At 42.0% G+C, this 21,747-nt stretch overlaps 1 protein-coding gene across 1 annotated transcript; it reads right to left on the bottom strand.

Annotated features, from left to right (window-relative positions):
* Positions 1-19,755: 19,755 nt before the first annotated feature.
* On the bottom strand, positions 19,756-21,719 carry LOC146588573 (uncharacterized). The gene is made up of 4 exons (XM_085317774.1): positions 21,589-21,719; positions 21,172-21,367; positions 20,789-20,906; positions 19,756-20,358 (listed from the first exon to the last, which is right to left on the bottom strand). Exons 1-4 carry the CDS (start codon positions 21,639-21,641, stop codon positions 19,868-19,870), a joined length of 858 nt encoding a protein of 285 aa, XP_085173900.1. The 5' UTR covers positions 21,642-21,719; the 3' UTR covers positions 19,756-19,867.
* Positions 21,720-21,747: the final 28 nt, after the last annotated feature.

Raw genomic sequence — 21,747 nt, 5'->3', positions numbered from 1 at the left:
CATACTTGGAGATACTCAAAACTTGGCTGGACAAGTAACATGATCTTTTGTTAAAGCTGGATATAATTTTGAAGTTGACCCTGCTTTGAGTCCTACAGGCAGTTGGACCAGATGACCTGCAGAGATCCCTAAATTATTCTACAATTCTATAGGGTAAGGGGAAAGGGTTAGAAGCACACAGGTTTAGAAGCATCGTCTCAATATCAACATTTTTATAGACCAGGAGAAACATGGGTGTTTATTCAGAGATGATCTACATTTTGAAACTACCTCACCTATGATAGCCTGAAATTCCTGTTCTGGACATCCCCTCAGAAGGAAAAGCCTGTGTGTTTGAGTACCTCCAAATCTGTGCTCAGGCAGTGGGAAGGGCAAAACTGCTTTCAACTTTGTCTTTTCATTTGCTAGCTTTGAGTTTTTAAGTTAGAGCCTTAAAAATCAAAGTTTGAGGGTGGCATTCTCAAAAGCGAAGAGCCTTTTGCTTCTTTAAGATGAATGTGCCCTCACCTCACTGTACAGAAAGTAGGTGTTTCTAGTTACATGGAGAAGGTTGGGCCTTTTCTTATCACTTACCTCTTTGAATTCAGGGAGTGAAACCCACTAACAGCTCTGCAGTAACTCTGGGGCATTTATGTCTGTGCAAGAGGATGGCCTGGGGCTTTGCAGGCATGGGTGGAGTTGATAGAGATTATGTCAGGAGATCCTGCTCTGAAGCAAAGCCGTTCTTCCCTTTAGAGGGCCGCTGCAAAATCAGGTAAAACCCACAAAGTCCTGGGGTAACCTAACTTGGAAGTTGAGACAGAGGACTGATCTCCTGGGGAAAAAGCAGCCTCTTTAACCATGCTTCTGAGATTCTACTTAGTCATTTTTATATTTGCTGCCAATGCTTTTATTCATGTTCCTGCAACCTGTTGCTCTTCAGTGTAGATGTGTGGGGACGCAAAGCTTTCTTTCTTTCCTCATTGCAGCAAAAGCAAGTGAGAGAGGTTCATTTAAATAGCATTTATTTATTGATCTAGCTCTTAAAATGAGATGATTAGGCACCCATTCAGTACTCTGGACACCTACCTTAAATGCTGAAAATCAGAGTGCGTACTGTGGCAGATGTGCCTACACTCAGCTCATGGCCTTGAGCAGCCACGTTAGCACAGAGGATGCAAACATGTCAGGAGCGTTACAGCACGTGCGAGTCTGGGGAGGGACAGAAGGGGAAATGCTGCTCAGAGCTGGAGGACTCTCCATGAAGAACCGTCTGGCGGCAGCTTTTCTGCTTAGCCCTGATGAAGTGCCAGATTGAACAGCTTTCCTGATCTCAGCTGAGACAACCTAGCAGTTGAATAGAGGAATGGATCTGAAACTAAGACTTCACGAGTTTAAGCTAATGCTTTGAATTCTGCCAAAAAATCTTATTGGAGGGTCAAACCAATCTCATCACACTGGTGTCAATTTGCTCCTGAGGTGCAGCTGCACTTTATACGCAGCCTGCAGCCTTTTGCAATGCCACAGGCTCACAGATGGTTACAAATGTACAATGCAGCAACCTAAACTTTGGCATGATAAAAATTTGGTAACTATGAAGAACTGCACTGGTGTGTGTGTGGTGGTGGGGAAATGATCTCACCACGTACTCATGGAAAAATCTTGCTTCAGCCTGGAGTCATGCATGGACTGCTCCTAGGGACTAGGCAGCTCTGAGTCTCAAAGTGGTTAAGCTGTTGCACTCAGTTAAGGCCTATCAATATAATTTCCTTCCTGCTGCTTCTGCCCAGCCTGCCCGTATTACCACTGCTTCGTCTAGACAGCAGCCCTAGAGGTAGGGTTACATGCACATGTAACAGCCAACTTTAAAAGAGCAAATTGTCAAACTAGCAACAGTGTGGTGAGGGACTGTGAGGCAGAGGAACCTGAGGCAGGTCACTTCTAGCGAAACTGATGGTTAAAGCTGGCCTGTTTCTGTGCAAGCTCTGGAGCTACCTGGAAGCACAGATGTGCATAGTGAAATAATCTTAAAAAAAAAAAAATGAAGAAGAAGAAGAAGAAGAAGAAGAAAGAGAGAAATTATAGGAAAAAGACATACATTTCTTTTATTTCCAGTCTAATCAATAAATATATCCATTTTACATACCTTGTTGGATGTCGTGCAAAGCGATATATCTAGAAAATCTGCATGTTATTGATACTAAAAGATACAAATTTTCTGAGTTCATCTTTGAATTAATGCCCAACCCCATGTATGACTTTGAGGTATAACAGAAAGAAAAAATGAATCAGTTTTTTTCAAATCAGTCACCTCACTGGGAGAATATTCCTCTAGGTCACACAGTCAGTGGGTACTTATTTACTCAGTAAATACTATGACAACAAGATTTACAACTACATCATTAATAGCACCAACTGACAAAGAACTTCCTCAAAACACTTTAATCTCTGGCCAAACATGATATATGTGTAACACAGTGCAGTTATAAATTCACTGCTGAACACGCGCATTTGGAGGGGGTTATTAGGGAAACGAGGGAAGGAGCTCATGAGACAGATCTCCGATCTTTTTCCCTTCCTGCGATCAGTATTTGGGACTGACCTCGTACATCTTGAATAGTGGCTTAGCTATTTAATTGCTAAGTGCTCTTTTGATCCCTTAATGGATGAACTGGAAAGGGAGTCCTCTTTCAGAAAACTTAGTCAGCTCTTTCACTAGAATTTGCTGAAGAAAAATGAATGTATCTTGACTACCTCGAGCAAATTAGATCACAGTTCTCATTGTTTTGGGTTGGGACCATCTTAATAACGTTCCGTGTTTTCTGGATACGTCCTCTCCGCAACTCCCCTGCAGCCATTTTAAGGCTTGCTCATGTGAGAGGATCCTGAGGGAAAAGGGAGGCAATAAAAATGTAGTATACATGCAGTTGCTTCGATGCTCATTTTTTATTGAAGCTACTTTGTATTTATTTCACTGTCTCTTTTCTGTCTGCACTTTGTAATGTCTGTTGGATTTTATATTTGTTAGCCCTGGTTACAGCTGGTCTTGTTTTTAATAAAACAGTTTTCCCTTTTAGGATGAATATGTATCCTAGGAGAAAATGTGTGAGTCCTTGTGAGTTTGGAGAACATTTTTTTAAGTGAAAAAAGACTTAACAAGTCAATTTCTTATTTCTCTTTATAAAGCATTTTTTCTTTATACTTTATATTTCTTTTTACTTTTATGTGATATTCAGTTATCTGTTACATGATTCTGATATTACCAAAATAAAACATTTCATTTAAACAAGACATACAATGACTGAAAAATTTTATTCCAGAAGACATCTTATCTAAATGCTAAAAAAATGTGAATACAGCTTCCATTTTCTGACCATCTTTAATACTAGACTTTTTTATTATTGTCTATAGCCACTTAATCCAATAGATATGTTTTATCCTGCAGGCCTTTTCTGAATCATTGAATATTTCCTCACAAACACAGTTTGATCAGATGAATATGAAAAAAAACTCACCGTTCTTCTAAACATTTTCTCTATAGTCAATGCAGAGAGGCAAATGGTTGGGCCTCCACGGAGAAATTTTGTCTGCCTTTTTTTGTTGTCTAACTTAAAGAAAATAAAGATTTGCCAGGAGGGGTAATATTTTCTGCTGGACAAACTCCAGTTAGGATCCACATAACAAAAATGTTAAGTGGTCAATGAAATGGATTGAAAATTGGCTGAATGGCCAAGCTCAGAGTGTTTTGATCCATGGCACAAAGTCCAGCTGGAGGCCAGTCACTAATGATCTACCCTGAGGCTGATAATGAGGCCAAAACCACTTAACTTCTTCACTAATGACCTTCCTGATGGGACTGAACATATCCTCAGTAAGTTTACAGATGATACAAAACTGGGAGGAGTGGCTGGTACACCAGAGGATTGTGCTGACATTCAGAGGGACCTAGTCAGGCTGGCTGGAGAAATATGAAGAGAAGAACCTCCTGAAAGTCATCAAAGGGATGTGCAAAGTCTTGCACTGGAGAAGGAATAATCCCAGGCATCAGTACAGGCTGGAGACCAACTAGCTGGAGAACAGCTTTGCAGCAAAAGAACTTGGGGGCCCTAGCAGGCAACAAGTTAAACTGAGCCAGCAATGCACCCTCACGGCAACAAAGCCAACAGTATCCTGGACTGCATTATGAAGAGCGTTGTTTGAAGGAGGTGATCCTTCCCCTCTACTCAGCACTGGTGAGGCTACATCTGGAGTGTTGGGTCCTAGTACAAGAAAGACACAGACATCCTGGACTGAATTCAGCAAAGGGCTGCAGAGATGATGAACAGACTGGAGCATCTCTCATACAAGGAGAGCCTGGGAGAACTGGGATTGTTTAGCCTGGGGAAGAAAAGACTGAGGGGGATTTTATTAATGTATTTAAAAGTCTGATGGGAGGGTATCAAGAGGTTAGGGACAGACTCTTTTTTAAGTGTTGCCCAATGACAGGATGAAATGGCCGAGGCACTATGCTGTAGGTGACGTTGCTTGAGAAGGCAGGTTGGACTAGATGATTTCCCGACATGCCTGCCAACCTCAACCCTTCCGCAATTCTGTGAGTCTGTGAGCCCTGAAGGCCTTCAGAGACACTAGCCTCTTGATTGCCTTATAGGGAATTTGGATTCTTCTTTTTCAGGAGAATGGTTTCATTAGGCATGCACAATTCAAGTGCAAACAGAATTAAACAGATCACAGCCAGTGACTGCAGTAAAAATCTTGAAAACATACTCTGAATATACAAAGGAAGTAAAGATAAAGGCAAAAATTGATTCAATAATAAATCTCACAATTATGACAGCTTCATGATTTTGAGGGCCTGCGTCATGGTTTCTGAATGCATGGAATTAACATTGATATAAAAATTACTTAGCCACATATTTCTACCTTTCTGCTGGTCTGGAATTTCTTTAACTTGCCTTTTAATAAAACCAGTCCTGCATAGCTGAAAATATACCGAARAAGGTCTTGACAAAGAGAGATTTTTTAAAGGTACTACAGAAYTTATGTTGCAATCCAAACAAGTAAAGACATCTACTGCAGTTCCGGCAAATGTACAGGCATGCTGACTGAGATCTCTGATATGCGTGCAGTTAAAATGCTCCAGGACGGCCAGCTCATCACTTGTTCCAATTACACAGTGTTCGTGGTTAGGATACAAGCTGCTCCGGGGCCCATCTGGAAGTGCCYGTGGCTGGCTCCTGCGCAACAGGACACACTTTCCCCACAGCTCAGTGAGGCTGAGGGTGCCGGTCTTTTCGCAAACCACAGAGTGCTGAAGTGAAGCCAACTGCTTGCAAGTAGCTTAATTGGAAAACAGAAGGCTTAAGCAGAAAGCACAGACAGTGAGGAGATGGGAACAGAAGAGTAAAGTCACTGAAACGCTCCAGWGGAGACCGCCTTGGCCTCGATGGAGGTGGGTTTGTGTCCTCTCTCTTAGGAATCAGAGTGGCATGAAGTGTCCCACATTTGGCTGTTTATTGAATTCATCCTAGGAATAACTTTAATGGTGTTCAAACTGCATCACTGTTCAAAGGCCCAGTGAGTGTCCTGTGTGACACAAATACCCAGCCACAGAATAAATAGTCAAGTTACAAGGGGGTAGTGTGGCAGTAGGTGTGCAAATCAGAGGTGGGAAGGCTGAAAAAGAAACAAGTGGACTGATTTATCTCAAGGCAAAGTAGAAATGCAAATTGAACACAGGTCTTTCAATCGAATTTAGTAATCAGCCAGTTGCATGATAATGTTCTCTGGAAATCAAAAAGGAAGAATTAAGCAGCTCCGCACTACCTCTGTCTCCTTCCTGTCCTGTTCTCCCTCTGCTCCCCCTTTCASCTATGCTTACTCTACACGTGCATCTTATAGAGGCAGTCAGACAGAATAACTGCACATTCTAGAGATGTAACATTGAATTAATTAATTTATTAATACTGATATACATAAGAAAATATAGCTGTATTTCACCAGCATAAAAATGTATACGTACAAGAACTGCAGCAGTATTATTCTACACAGATAAGTCTGTATCTCTTTGGGTTACATTTTTATACATGAATAGCTGTTAGACTTGGGTCATGACTGCAGTGCCATGGCACAGTACAGTGTGTTTCTAGTGGGATGTGAGGGATCACATTTTCCTCAGGAGAGCCAAGGCTTTTCTAGCAGCTAAGCTGACAGAAGTGGCAATGCTCTAGGAAAACCACTAGATGTAGATACAGTGTTAGACTGTCACTGGTCCAGCCAAATATGTTATCTGTCTTCAAGGGAAAATTACCTTTCAGTGCCATGAGAGGGGGCATGTGCTTCTAAACAGAAATTAAAAACCTTTTAAGGATTATACTGACCTTAGGATTCATAATGATGACAACAAGAAATGTGTCTACTGAGTCTCCTAATAATGTCATATTTATCCTTTTTATTTTAAAAAAAGCCTCCTCTGCTCTGTCGCATTATGACTAAGTTCCACCAAGTAACTGCGTTACCTAAGATTACTGCTGTTTATCCTCCTGCCCTTCAAAGTCCCCCTCCTTATAGCATGACCACCGAGACTTGTTTGTAAGCCAAGCAGGGCAGGGCTCAGGGATGTTCACATTGCAGGAAGCTTTAGTGTGCTCTGGGTGAGAGTAAAATACYGAGAAAAAATGGTAGATAAATAATGGTTCTGTCCTAAGGTAATGAGGCTCCTTTTCTGGRTGCAGGTGAGGAATTCATTAAAAGGAGGAGGCTAATGTAAACTCCTAAATGTTTAAATCATCTAAATGGTGCATGAGAAAGGCTGCCTGGTAACACTCTGCCTCAGGCAACAGGYCAGAACATCAGCTAATATAAACCTGTCAGACCTACAGCCACGTACATCAGCAGTGGACCCAGCCACCGGGTCTATTTGCACGAAGCTGGCATGGTTAAAGAAGAAGCCACTTAGAAGAAGCRTGCTGCTTTCAGCAGTGCGCGTAAAGGGAATGTAAGGCTATTGCCAAGGGCTTGCCGGAGCCTGGCGCGCTTTCTCTTTGTCAGCGGAGGCACACACACGATTCCCATTCTCCATTTATTTTCCTGCACAATACAAAGTTGGTGCAGCAGGTTTCCCCCGCAGCACTTAGTGTCTGAACAGTTGCAGAAAAGAATGTCTAGAGGAGAATAAAACCCAGAATCACTGGCCAACGGGGAACGTCTTAAAGATGAGAGCAGAGCATCAACAAAGAAGACAAGCTGCCTGTGGGTTAAATTGTGCTTAAACGAGATGGAGCATTCAGTGCGGCTGCTAATGAAGAAAATCGGTKATTTTCAAAGACAAACAGCAGATCCAAAGGATAATAAGAAAGCATTAGACCAAACGGGAATTAAACTAGAACCYAATAAATAACTACTGAAAGCTGTTTAACCATTCCCTCACTCATGCTAACACCTAGTTTCACAGGCAGTTGCTTCATATTGCTGTACACAGCTATCACTGCTACTTAGGCTATAGGTACACTGACAAYGAAAACAAGGCAAGGAGGCAGCTTTGAGCACTGTCCTGCTAATTATCTGACCGTTTAACTGTTAGCACACTTACTGGCACAGTTCTGGCATATGTCAGAGAGCACTCCTCCAAATCCCACCTGGGCAGGATTTGGGAGACGTCATGCAYGAGGGATGGCTCCCCACCAGCAGTCTGGACAAGCCTGCATCAAGTTGGCTCCCTCTGCACTGCACCATCCTCCAACCTGTGCCGGGGGCTTTGTGCCTACAAAAACCTCCCCATGCTGGCACATCTCATTTACTATTGCTCTCATGTCATAGGAAAAAAAAAGTTTAATTGCATTATTCAGACATTTTTAGCTGGAAAAATCCTCCCCAGAATGGYGCAATATGAGGTGCAGAGGAGATGCAGGTCAAATGCTGTGCAGAATGCATGATCTGCTTCTTGATCTCTGGGCCAAAGATGGGTTTCTGAATCTGACGCTAAAGAAGAAATGGTAGTATTGCTCTKTAAATGCCCTGATGGGAAGAAAACAGTGTAAGTGAGTAAACGGAGACCTATATCACATACTACAAAACAGAGAAAAACAGTTGGGGTTTTGATAAGGTAGGAAAAATCTCTCTGCTTTAGGTCAGAGTAGGACTGCTYCTCTAACACTGCACCATGTCCAAGTGGGCTGTCTACAGCCACTGATTCAAGCAACAGAAACCTTTCTCAAGCCGAGGTTAAAACTCCACATTACATTGGAGAAGGGTCACCACCCACCTAGGTGAATGGATGGTAAAGGCCAGTTAACGTTTTCCCAGTAAATGATTTTGTTAAGAACAAAATTCTTTGCAACACAGTAAGAAGATTTTCACATTTTATGGAAGTGTTAAGCTGCTTGTTTTCCCTCAATATTTTGACATATCATTACCAAAATAGTTACTAAAATGTTTACTTGCTAAAACCTTGCAGTCTCTGGTGAATCCATGAAAAAGACATTAAGAAACGTTAAGACAACATCTTCACCAAAAGGCGCAAAGAATAATAACCACAACTGATGACAATTTAAGAGAAATGAGAGAACATAATTCATGTTTGAAATGTTCACTTAACTCTTAACTAAAATTTCATTTATTGATCATCTTTTCTCAGACCTGCTTTCCAGAGTTATCCATATGCTCAGTGTTTGCTGTTGTCTTCAAAGATTATAATCTCATTCAAGCAGAGACTCATCTTCTTGCCTGTTTGTAAAGTACTTGCATGACTTTGGATGTCTCTGAAGTGACTAACAGCAGAGCCATCAAGACTGAGCTAATGCACAAGATATAAGAGAAAAATCAATCTTCATTCTGTGTGTGAGTGAAAAATATAATTTTCCAGGAAGGAAAGGGAAAGTTGTTTAACCGTCTGAATAGTATTATCAAAGATCTATATAGTATTACAGCTTGGTGTCTCAGCAAGCTCCAGGCCAGCTGTGCTGAGAACTATGCAAGCGTATTATGCCTATGTCTATACTTGTGTGGAAGCCACATATGCATACTGCCCTGAGCGAGAATCCATCTGTTCAGTGTGGATGCCAAACAGCGAGGAGATGGCAGCAGGAGGGGCAGCACAGCTGAACATGCTGGCCCTGGGGTACTCGAGTGACTAACATTACCTGAAGCCCCTGTTGCTGTGTTTTCCTTGCTTTTGCTGCCTGTGYTAAACAGGTTAAGGGCACAATGCTGCCTGTAGTTTGCTTACTGCAAAAAATAAAGACCTGAACTGACCTACCCTGTATCTTATATGGTCTAGAAGCCAATTCAGGTATCTTGGTGCACCACTGTATTCTGTCAAATAGGCATACGCTGCCATTTAAATGGACAAAAGTTGGGGGGAAGAAGTGATTTACTAGAGATCAGAAAAGTATCTATGGCAGAGCCAGTCTCCYAGGTTGCATCTCAGTGATCAATGCACTTGACTGCACTTCCCATCCTCCTTGCATGTGTATCTGAAACGTAAGAGGAGGGAGGGAGACGTCAAGGAAGCACCTAGCAAAGGCAAAGAAAAGATTGATACCTGCTCTACCCATTAAGTAACTGATACCAAAAAACAATGCTAATAATTTTGTGACAATCTGTTCCAAAGCTGTTCACAGACATCACATCCAGCCTGGCCTTTAGAACCTGATGGTAAACAGTTAGGMCAACTCAATTCATTGTTTCAGTTTGCTAATGAGATACAACACATGTAGATTCCTCAGCAGGTGCTGAGGAAATTCCTACGCATCCTGACAATTTGTAAGATACACCAATGTCTTCTCCAATACTGATAGCAGAAAGCATCCAAATATGATTGCCATTATTGTCCAGGGGCAAATGCTTAATGGAGTAGGTCACAGAAGCAGAAAGAGCTGTTARAAATTATCAGGTAAGCAAAAGGGATGTAAAACAGTGCCAGCTAGCAGAGGACAGTTTTCAACCCGTGGCAAAAGATGTATGGAACTGCAGAGAACCAATGGTTTTACTTAGACAAAGAGGACAAGTAAAATGACTTTTGTAGAAAATATGGATCATAAGACCGGAAATCACTTGGTTTGGGTCATGTGGGCAAAGACATTTACAGCCAGTGATTGCAGATTTCCCCAGCCCCTGACTAAGCCCAAACAGCCAGAATTCACACAACCAGACCCTCGAGGTCGGGGTAAGGGTTGAACCTTCTTTTGTGCTCACATAGCAACACCAGCAGTGTTTCTGGTGGGGGAGCTGGCAGCTGAATGGGTGCAGGAGTCCCGTGGGTGCCCCCGAGCACCGGTGCTGCTGGTGAGCTCTGGCGCAGCTCCCACGGGGCGCAAGAGCGGCCACTGTGCTGCCGGGCTCTCCCAGCGAGCAGGAAGAGTGGACGCTGTCTACGCTCACCAGGGTGCTCACCACAGAGTATCGAGCAACGCGTAGGTGTGTGGCGTGCTGCGGTTCACTGCCAAGCTCCCAGCAGCCACCTAAATGCTGGGAAGTGCCTCCTAGCCCTTTGCCCTCCAAAAAACCACCTACACATTGTCAATGTTTCGCATTTTAGATAAACAATTTCCAGATTTTCTTCTCCACAGTGCCACAATCCTCTCTCCCAGGAGTTTCATTTCAACATTCAATGTCATCTGAATCTGAATATGTGAATTTGTATTTCTGAGTTCAGTAAGGCTGACAGGAACAACCTGTCTTTGGATTTCTTTTTTTGTTGTTGTTGTTGTTTGAAATTTCACAGTGCTCTTCTGAGTGCATTTCCTTCTTAAAAGCCATGCAAGGACTGGATTATATCCACTGCAACCTGCCATTTCTAAATGGAATCAACCTATTTTACTCACTTTAAATCCAAACACATGGCACGTTACTCAGCATTAAAATTTGTTTTGGCACACAGACACAGCATGTAACAGATATGGTAGAGAGATAAAAAATACATGCATTCAGCTTTTCCTGGAGACGTTTCACATGTGATGAGGCTGCCTCGTGTCAGTTATTTAAACCAAACTCTTCAAAATAGTGCCAAGGTAGAAGAAAAACGACTTGATATGGGATCTCAGCAGGTCATGATTGCAACCTGCAGCTCTTTCAGATGTTTTCGCCATGGTATGGAGGTGATGCTATGTCAGCCTGCTCCTGCTCTGCATGTGCCTCTGCTCACAGCGTGCTGCACTCCCTGCTCCTCAAACGCTCCTCGAGCACCAAAACTTCCCATTTCCAGAGCTGCCTTCCCTTCTCATCRTCTGGTATGTATCTGTCCTCATTCTTCTTCACACTGGCATTATTTGTCTCCCTTTCCTACCTGATTTCTGCCTCCATATATTTGTCACTTCTGCTTTTCTGATCCTCACTGTGTTTAGTAAACAGAGGAATGAGAGGTGGGAAAACCCTAAAAGCAGAGGAGAGCTGCTGTGACCCTACTGCTCAGTGAACCTGTAGAAGCCATGAAATTTTGCAAGCTGCCTCTGCTAGTTAGTCTTGCACATTTTGTAGAAACTTTACATTCAAATTGAGACAGGACTTTCTAGGATCCTGTTCAGAGATAAGAGCCCTTGAGTGTGTCAGAAATGCTGTTTTGTCAAGTCACATTGTATAGGGAAAGATGCTAACGAACACTGATTATGGGGAGTGGAGGCCTGCATTCAGAAGGCCTAAAGTTCCTCACCATTAGTCACCACAGCCCTAGGAATCACCTTGACTGATTTAAGCTAGCTGAATCTGTGCCTTACAGGATATTGTTATCAATGACATACCATAACAAACATCAACAGAAGAAAACAAATCAAAAAAACCTGTTACTCATATTCCTCAGAAGAGTTGAGAACATGCTCTTGGGTATAAAAAGAAAATAAACAAGATTTTGAGTCAAAATTGTCATTCTACTGCCAAAACTGTATCTGATATGTACTGTATGCATATTTTCCTTTGAATGAATGTGGCCATAAGTTCCTTAAAATGTGCCTTCATGAAATGAAAGCATAATATTATGTTGCAGATGTATTTGAGATATTTACTAGATATTGCTTCTGTAGACAGTGTTTAATCCATCCATTTTCACAATAATTAAGCTTTACTATTTATATTCTTTTTAGCAACAATTAAAAGTTTGTTCTGTATTTTTTTACCAAAATACTTTTAATCAGCCTAAGGCTTAATGCAAGTTTGTAACCTGCAGGCTCCAGTCTTGTGAAGACTTGTGCACATGAATAATTTATAAACAAAGGAATGGTGGCTATTAACATAAGTAAGACTACTTGAATGAGAAAAGTAGCTCATGCTTGAACTCTTTGTGGGAATTGGCCTTAATTTGCTGTTCGGACCTAGACTACCTTATCAGCAAGCCTTTTTTGTTTTTTATTTATTTTATATAGGTAAAGGGAAAGATTAAAAATATCTCCAATCTCTACAAATCTTCTAAACTAGACTGAACTTCCATGAAGATCGTAACATTACAAACAGAATCATAAACCAGAGGATTACTGTGCTTCCCCCATTCTCTTGATGTTAAATATTTTCTGAATGACTCTGAGGAGTTAGATGAGATGATTCAAATGCCATTAATGTTTACAAGACGGTTCTGTGAAATCTTAAAAGCATGCAGTGATTTCAGTGATGCTTAGATAACATCCTGTGCACTTTCTGCAGCATTTGCAGTGTAAAAACCATCTCCTCAATAAATAATTATTGCATCCCTTGATTTTTCTTGAACTGAGAGAAGGCAGAGTACAAATTACAAACAGCAATAAATTGAGCTGTCACTTTCACAAAGTATCTGCATTTATCTTGCTGCTAAAATCCATAGGACAAAATCTGATAGAGCAAAGCTTTCTCTACCTATAAAGTAAACAGTGAAAGGTAAATTAGATTCCATTTCATATTAGGAACATGTCACTACTTTTGCAGAGCCTCAGCTGCATTATTAGCTCTGGCTGTTTTACCCCGGAATACCTCCACCAACGTCTCTGCATTCAAGTTGAAGTACAAATAATGGTATGGTGGTAAAGGTTAAGGACTCTACATAGTGTAGAAAGGTAGAAGAAGGATGGTTTTTACTCTCAGAAGTTAAAAATTTACCAGCCGCAGTTGTGATCTGCATCTTTGTAAGCTCACTCAGAACCAGTACCATTTTGCTGTTTTCTATATGACCCTTTAAATGAGACCAAGTGAAATATGCATATAAACCTTACAAACATTCTGAGTATAATCTTCAATCTCCCATAGCAAATTGAATTTATAATCTAATAACAGCAGAATAACATTCAGTGGTGTCATCTAAATACTGGCAGAATTAGACACTCCTCTTTTTCTGAAATCATATTGTTTGGCATCACCCTCTCTCTCAAAGCAAGAAAAGGAAATGATAAAATTCTTTCGCATCACAATTTTTCTTTTTTTTTCTTTTCTTTCTTTTCTTTCTTTTCTTTTTTTTTTTTTTTTTTTTTTTTTTTTAACTTCAATTTTTTTCTTGAGCTATTTGCATTCCTTTTGCCACTGTGAGATGGCAGTAGCACAGAGGACTCAAGACACACGGCAATTAGGGGCTGCAGTATAGACACTCACTCCTCTGCCCCGAAGGACTGAGCTGCTGCAAGCAGTTAAAAGCAGTTGGTACCTCATAAGCAGCCAGTAATTACTGCAGTTCTCACATTTTGTGCCGAAGTAGGGGACTGCCTCCAACAGAGTCACTGTTTACCTACTCTGCATTGCCAAACACATGTGAACTCTGAATTTTTCATGATCTCCTCCCTTTAAGGGGGCGGACTCATCATTTTCTTTGACAACCAACAGGACATGGGACTCAAGGAATGACAAGTGTCCAGACATATGTCTTTGAGACAGTTTAAGAAAATTCATGGATTCAGACATATTCCTGCGCTTCCACCCCCAAACTCATCCAGTCTCAGTCGAGGAAGGGTGCCCCTCACTGCTCTCTCTGTATTGCCCCTTCAATTACAGAAGACATATTTTCAGTACAGAAAATGCAGYGTTACCAAACTCTTACATATCTCCACTCATGCTTGACTGTGCCTTCATGTGGGTTGTGTGGAAAAAGCAGGGTCCGTGTTACCTATTTCAAATTTACAGACCCAAATTATGAAAACTAATATCAACAATTTTAATTGCATAAAACTGCATAAACCAAGATGTGATTTCCCCCCCAGAAAGATTGTCATAAAAACAAAACAAAAAAAAAAAACCCTGTAGCTGAGGCAGAACTGAGATGCATCTTTCTGTTTTCCATTCACTGAACCTCATAGGGTCTGCGAAGAGGCCCATGACAATGTAGTTTGTTTGCATGTCAAGTGACCAACCCTGATGTGAATTTTCTGGTGCTACCTTATTTAGCACTGTGAAGGAGTTGTTGCCAGTTCTATTTCAGGCTCCATCAATGCTGTTAATGCTGCCACTTAGGGCAGACTGAATTTATCTCAACATACAGTCATTAGAGCCTGATAAATTTAAGTGCTGATGGTACCSTTTGAGAAATAAAGTTACATCAACAATGTCAAGCCAAAATAAGATCCAGATAAGTGGAGCCATTTAAAATATGGGCTATTACCATTGGCAATATTCTGTTTTCGCTTTCAGTGTTGCAGTTATTACCACAGCATCATTTACTGGAAATAGGAAGGGAGGATTTTTGCATTCTTTTCTTTTCTTTTTTTTCTTTTCTTCTTTTCTTTTCTTTTCTTTTCTTTTCTTTTCTTTTCTTTTCTCTTTTTTTTTGCGTTATTCATTCTTTATGATTAGCTCCTCTCAAACTGTGAGAATGACTGCAAAGGCTTATTCCATTCATTAGTTTCCATTTTCTGATATGTTCACAGCACCTGGGTGCTAGACCTTGGTCACACCTCCCAGTGACAGAAGGGAGCACCACACTATCACAGACAGCTGTTCAGACTGGTACCTGCTTTCACTTAGSAAGGCTGTTATCCATATACTGCAAGCCTGCAGCACTGTTGGAGTGGACTAGGAGAAGACGTTCAATCGTACTACCTAACTCACTGCTGAGCCACCACCTCAACCGGTGTTAGTTATGCTACTTAAACCATGTGAATCCTATTTAATCTATGCCTATTCAAGTATATGAAGCTAGATGGAAAATGGGCATAATGAAGATAAAATTAAGATGAAAAAGAATGCTTATCTGAACATCAGTGCTATGAGCATACATATGAAAAACTGAGGCCCTTGCTGTGACATACACAATACATTTGTTGGTGCTGTAAATGTACCCTTATTCCAACTGTGATACTCCAGGACACTTTCCTAATTTTGTTCTACAAACCTTAACCGTGTGTTCTTGGCAATATCTGTCTTTTATTGTGGATCACTTTACACAGAGTGCCTGTGGACACAATGTAACTTTAGTAATTACCAGTAGGCAAGTACTAAATAATATCTACAAAATAACAGTGAGCTGGTGCTCAAAAAGAATCCCACATGCACAGGGAATTGCTTCCTTTTACCACCTGCGCACATGCCCACCTCTGTCCCACCTATTCCTGCTTGATTTCTCCTGCCTGAAGAGCCAGTGAGGTTCACTGCACAACCAGCCTTTTCCTCTCCTTGAAGGAAAGCTGAGACCTGCTGACAGAGGAATGTCCCACTCGAGCAGCAACCAACCAAATTACATTCGAAAACAGCCTTTCTGCTCTGGAAGTTGATTTAAAGGTTGTGGCACTGCTGATGCTGTACCAACCAGCTCAGATGATTAGTCCTCACAAGTCCTGAATGAAAGCAGAGGACAAGATTCTGCTGCGCCAGCAGCAACTGTCCAAAATGCTCAGACATGTCAGCACGATCAAGAGTTTGCCCAGCCTCAGCAAGAGCAGGTAAACACTGTGCTAATCCCTGACGAGCAGTGAGCCACGGCTGCCAGAGCATGCTGCTTTCATCAAGAGGTGCAAGAAGTCAGTCGAGATGCATTTCTTGCTCTGTAGGTTGTTTATTCAAGGTTGCACAAGGTTCATCCTGCACTCTGATAGTTCACACTTTACAAAGCTATCCTGCCTGCACCTTGGTACTGTGCTGACTGAAATACAGGGGAACACAGAGCAAAAGGAAAGGGAAGTTGCAAAGGTTATGTTTGCACTARAAAAGCACAAAACAGGCCCATAACCAGATCCTAAAGATCTGTAAGCCAGGGATCACAAGCTCTACTCTCCCTTAACTGCCAGACATCTTCCTCCAGCAATATGAACCTGGACTGTTAAACTGGGTATTTAGGTTGCATTTATAACACACAACAAAAGATAGGTTGTGAGCCTATGTGATAAGCAAATAGCCACCTAGGAACATTGCTTTGGGGGAAAGAGTGGCTGACTGAGGATTTCACAATAGGTACCCTCATCCCTTTGGGATCCAGACTCCCTCCAAAGGACTTTTTTGAAGGTTGATGTGTCCCAAGAAAAACTCAAAATGGTAAGGGTTAGCTTGACTCAGAAACGTGGCTAGACTAGATTTATTTTTATGTCTTCCTAATAATATTAAAAAGAGATTGGGTTGTGTCTCTACTAAATGTGTCTCTGCTATGCAAAGTGTATGCACAATTATTATTAGGCCCTTTGAGCTAAGAGAAATAGATTGATTCTAAAATGTGATTAAGCTGTGRGACTGAATCAACAATGGTGTCTTCTACTTTGAATCAAGGCTGGTAATACAGAAAAAGAAAGATCTGAAGAGCTGAAACGCCACCAAAAAGCATAGTGCCACTGAAAAAGTTGTTTCCTCATTCTCCCAGGCTCATCAACAGCTCAGGAGCTGCAGTTTGGCTAAGGTGCCTCTTGGAACAGAGAATAGTTAAATATAGTCTTGTGCTATGTGTTGTAGATTTGCTTGTAACTTTCTTTTCAAACTTGTATTCTGAATCTTTACTCAAAACTTTATAATAAAAATAAAGGTTCATTTAGAAAAGTTTATCTAATGTTAGGGGCAGCTAAGCCCTGGTAAGCCTTGTTTTGGAAATGTTTCTGCCACAAAGAGAATACATTAGTATGAAAGAGGGTATGCAGGCAGTTTTGAGAAATTAGTACATTGAATATGTGCTTGGAAAGCCAAGGGTCTGGGGACTGCTGGTTATCAGAGCTGTGTTGCTAGCTGCCACCATTTAGAAAAGGGTGTCCAGAAAATTGTTTCTTGGAGGCAGGTATAACAGGTCAGGGATGCAGTGGGGTGCACAGCTGTGCAGGATCTGCTTCCAAACCACAGCTACGTGTGTGGTGCCCCTTTGGCCACACTGAAGTCCCAGCCCTGCTTCCAGGACCCATCCTGCTGCACAGGACACCACCATGAATACAAGGCAGCAAGAAGCAGGGAAGCTATCTCAATGGCTTGATGCCTAGTACACTTAAGGYACAGACAAGACTAAGGCTACTTTCCTGATTCCTGCAATATTTACAGATTTTCCCTTAGATAACAGGGAAACAGTCTGCTTTAACTGTAATATGTACAGCATTGTACAGTCCACCTCACTTGGGATAATGTTGACTGTAGGTATCCTATAAATACCTTACCAAGCAGCAAGCATCCAAACGCACAAGCCCTTTTTTAACACACTGTCTTACCACTAGACAATGGCCTGCAGTGCTGATACCAGAAGGACTGGAGAAAATACTTGAATGGCAGTGTTTTTGCAAGATTTGACTAGAAAGATTCCATGATAAAAGTCTGGATTTGTAAAACACTTAATATTCTTATAGATGGTTCAATAACACCTCTCTGGCTTAAAAGTAGAGCTGTTCAAATTATCTATTTTTATAATAYTTGATTAAATTAGTTTCTTTTCCTGTTTGTGAGACATTCACAAAGGACTCCTGTTTTCTCTCAGTCTGACTTTTTGTCTAGGTGCCAGAAAACTTACACAAACTAACCTGTTCATGAACTGTTCGTTTAGACTGGCAAACTAAGCTACATGGCATCATTCCAAACTGCTGATTGGAAACTTCTTATACAAGTCTTCTGTGACAAATAATAAATAGCACATTGAGATTCATGTGAATACTTGCAGACAATGACCAATATCTCATTTCATGATTGCAGAGTGAACTTGTCACTTGGCCCTTCCTATAGTAGACAGGCTTTGCCAGTGTGGCCATTGTGAAAGTACAACTTGTACTTGCCAAAACTAACTTTATAACTAACTTCTATATTTTTCAATAAAATTAAATTTAAATTTTACATACATAACTTGTATACCTTTTAGAATATTGTCTTTTGCCAGCATAATTTTTCCTTGAACTGAAAGATCCTCTAGGAAATAGTAGTTAAACAACATTTCCAGTATAGACAGGGTTAGAAAAATCAATTACAAATGTACATTTGTACGTTGGATGGCTTTAAATAAACGATATGACAAAACAATAAGTATTAAAAGCTACCTCAAGGACTCAAGATAGAAGAAAAGCTTTTTCATGAGTAATCATTAGAAAACTTTCATAGAGAAAGGACCTCTCTTGAACTCTATCTGTGTGTGAGGTCTGTGAATGACCATGAATTTCAGCTTATGGACTGAAAGGAGAAGACTGGTAGAGGCCCTTTGAGAGTCTTGTTATTGATCAGAAAGAAAAAGAAAAAGGAAAGAAGGAAAGTAAGGCCATAATAATGGATATTGAAGAAGCAGAACTGGGGAAAGATTCTTGTGAAAGTCTTCATGTGGAAAGTACAGGTAATGAATTTCAATATAGAGGACTAGAAGATATCAGTGAGAAGCAACTGAAATTGATGTACAAGAAGTCCAGACAACAAAATCTGGGAATTAGAAGCTATTCAGAATGTGAAAATAAATACTGTCGGGGAAACAGACACAATAGAATAGCAATCAAGTTTTGATCTCTAGTATTGTAACTTTTATGCTGACCGGAACAGAGGAATAAATAGCAGACTACTGTAATCTCTTCAGTACTGATAATGATACAGATAAAGGTTTCCTCAAGATTACTAGAAGAGATGTTAACAATAAAGAAAGATAAATATTGTTAAATATTAATTCCTTAACAAAAAAATCTGATTTATATTTGGCCTTCTTAGAACATGAGGTCAYAGCAAAAGTGGTGGACATAAAATGTAGTCATTTCACATGGGTTTAAATTAACTGAAGGGAAAAATAGGTGTTGATGCCCCTCAGAATCAAAAGTTATTGATGGCCTACCTTTTGCAAAAAGWGGTCTTGAGACTGGTATCTCAGGTTTTCAGAAAAAAAAAATAAACTCATGAAAGAAGGTCAATTTTAATTCTTTTTTCCTCATTTTTCTTTTCTTTCTTGTTTTTTTCTTGTTTTCTTATTGTTATTTCCTTGTCTTTTTTTCCTATTTCCTTTTTTCTTCCTCTTATTCTTTCCTTTTTGCCTTTTTTCTTTCTCTTTTCTTTCATTTATTCTTCCTTTGTCTTTCATTCTTTATTGTTTCCCTGTTTTTTCTCTTTTCTCATTTACTTTTTCCTTGCTTTTTCCATTACCTTTGCCTTTTCCCTTTCCCTTTTTCGTTGCTTTTTCCTTTCCTTATTTTTTTCATTTTTTTGTCCCTTCCTTGTTTGTCCCTTCCTTGTCTCTCCCTTCCTTCTTTTTCTCTTACTGCTTTTGCTTTTTCCTTTTTYCCTTTTSCTTTTCTTATTTCCYGCCTTGCTTTTTCTTCCTTTTTATTCTATTTCCTTTTTCCTTCTTTCTTTCCCTGTGTTTTCTTTCCATGTGTTGCCATCCTTGATGTTTCCTTACTTGCTTTTGACTTTTTCTTTCTGTTATTCTTTCCTTGTTTCTTGACTTGTTCTTTCTTGCCTTGTAGTTTCTTTCTTCTTGTAGTTTCTTTCTTCTTTCTCTTTCCTCCTTTTCTTTCCTTCCATGTCCACAATGATCTTGCTGGGCTCTGATGTTTCTGACCCAGGCTTGGCATGCAATAGGAATGCTGGTGACTGCTTAGATGGTTCTCGCAGCCCGGAAGCAGCACGAGGGAATGGCAGCAGGTCCCAGGGGAATGATGGAGGAGCCCTGGGCAGCAGGACAGCAGCTCTGCAGGGAGCGCCTGGAGGACGTCTGGGGTGGAGCGCCCTCTGATAATTGTGTGGGCACGATGGCAGGCTGCTCTCCCAGTGCCTCCCTCGCCAAGCTCACCTGTTGCTGCACAGCAGCAACACTGTCCATGCTCCTGCTCCATTGCTGGTGCCTTCTGCTGCCCTCTGAGGGGTCCTCAAAGGACAGAGCTGGCTCTGAGATGCTCCTAYGCATTGCGCTGATGTCACTTTGCAAATGAGGCACCGGAGGGGCAGAGACACATGTTGCATATGCTCTGCTCCCACCGGGGCTTCTCCCACTGGGCTGCTGCATCTCAGAGGTTAGGGAGTCACATCCAGCTTCAGGCCCTGGCTTGTCTTGGGCAGAAGCATCCTCCTGAGCAGCTCCTGGGTGCCCTGTGGGCACAAAGAGCCTGTTAGCTAGCTTGTACTGGCCCTCTGAAAGGAAAACGGGACTTTTGCCATGGCACCATGGCAACGTGCAGATGGCAAGCTGCAGTCTTAGCACCTATGGATGTGAGGGGCAGCTCAGGAGACACAATTAGCCCCAGGGGCAATATCCTGCACCGGGGAGAGCGCACTTCAAGCCCATAGTGAGCAATGCTGTGCAGAGCATAGCTCTACAAACATTTAACATCCGGGGTGCCGCTYGTAGTGGGAGGAAGGTCACTGGGAATTTCTGGGAAGTGTTGCAGGGGGGAGGCACTGCCAGAAGGTATTGAACCCTCTGCACCTCTCTGCATTGCCACASGCATCTTCCCACAGCCAGCTCAAGGACTGGAACCAGCAGCTCTGGGCAGTGCCARTCCTCAGTGCAGCCTCCTACCTGCGGAGCTGCCGGTGTGCTCGGGGCAGTCTTCAGCAGAGGGGCTGCCAGGCAAGGCCAAGTCCTCCCCAAATATTGCTGTGCAGTTGTCAATAAGAAACTCCACCAGCGCCTTCACCTGCACACAGAAAACCATGGATGTCAGCGCAAGGGGCTGAAGATGCGCTCAACRGTCTTTGCTGCTCCTGACTGCCATTTCTCTACTGAAAGCTGTAGCTCTGTGACTGCAGCTCCAGGAAGAGATCTGCCTGTCACATTGCAGAAAGCCCAGCTGAGGGGCAGCCCCCAYGCTCCCAGGTGCTGCTGCTGCCTTTAGCTGTGTGATCTGTGGGGATGGCTCAGCTGTGCCCCAACGGGGGAGCCAGCTGCTGAGTTCAACATACCTTGCCATTCATCTCCATYTGSACTTGCAGYGGCAGCGTGCTGTCTGTGCCTGGGCTCAGCACGTTGGGCCCTATGCAGATGGCAAGGTTGCTGGAGTCCATCCTGCTGGTCTCTGCATTCTGGCTTATGTGGTGGAGCACAGCAAGCAAGGGCTTGAGCAAGAGGATATTTGGCCGAGGCAGTTGGTCAGCCACCCTAAGAGAACACAAATACAACGTGTCATGACTTGAGGGGGCAGCTGCTGCTGTTCCTTGCTGTGTGTGAAAACTTTGTGAAAGCCTATGCCTGTGTTGTGTAGAATTCGCACTAGCAAGCTGGTAGGAATGACAGGTTTTTCCTTGGCACTCCCCATTTCCAGAGAAGGCCCCGGCCTCTCCCAGACCCTCCAGAATGCTGTGAYTGGCTACAACACTCACTCTTTCAATTCTTCAATCTTTTCTTCCCTGCTTGGCTTTTCAAGAGCCAGCATCCACTTCTCGAACAGGGCTGCCGACAGGAGTTGGGAAGGGATATTGCGCAGGAAGTCCTGCAAGGCCAAGATATGGAGATGAGGCTTTGGACACCACCCCGGAGCC

The sequence above is a fragment of the Rhea americana genome, unplaced genomic scaffold (assembly GCF_003343005.1).
Source record: "Rhea americana isolate MKP2758 unplaced genomic scaffold, rheAme1 scaffold_503, whole genome shotgun sequence".
NCBI classification, from domain to species: Eukaryota; Metazoa; Chordata; class Aves; order Rheiformes; family Rheidae; genus Rhea; species Rhea americana.
Note: the sequence above shows the minus strand (reverse complement) of the source record. Positions and strands in the feature narration are given on the sequence as shown.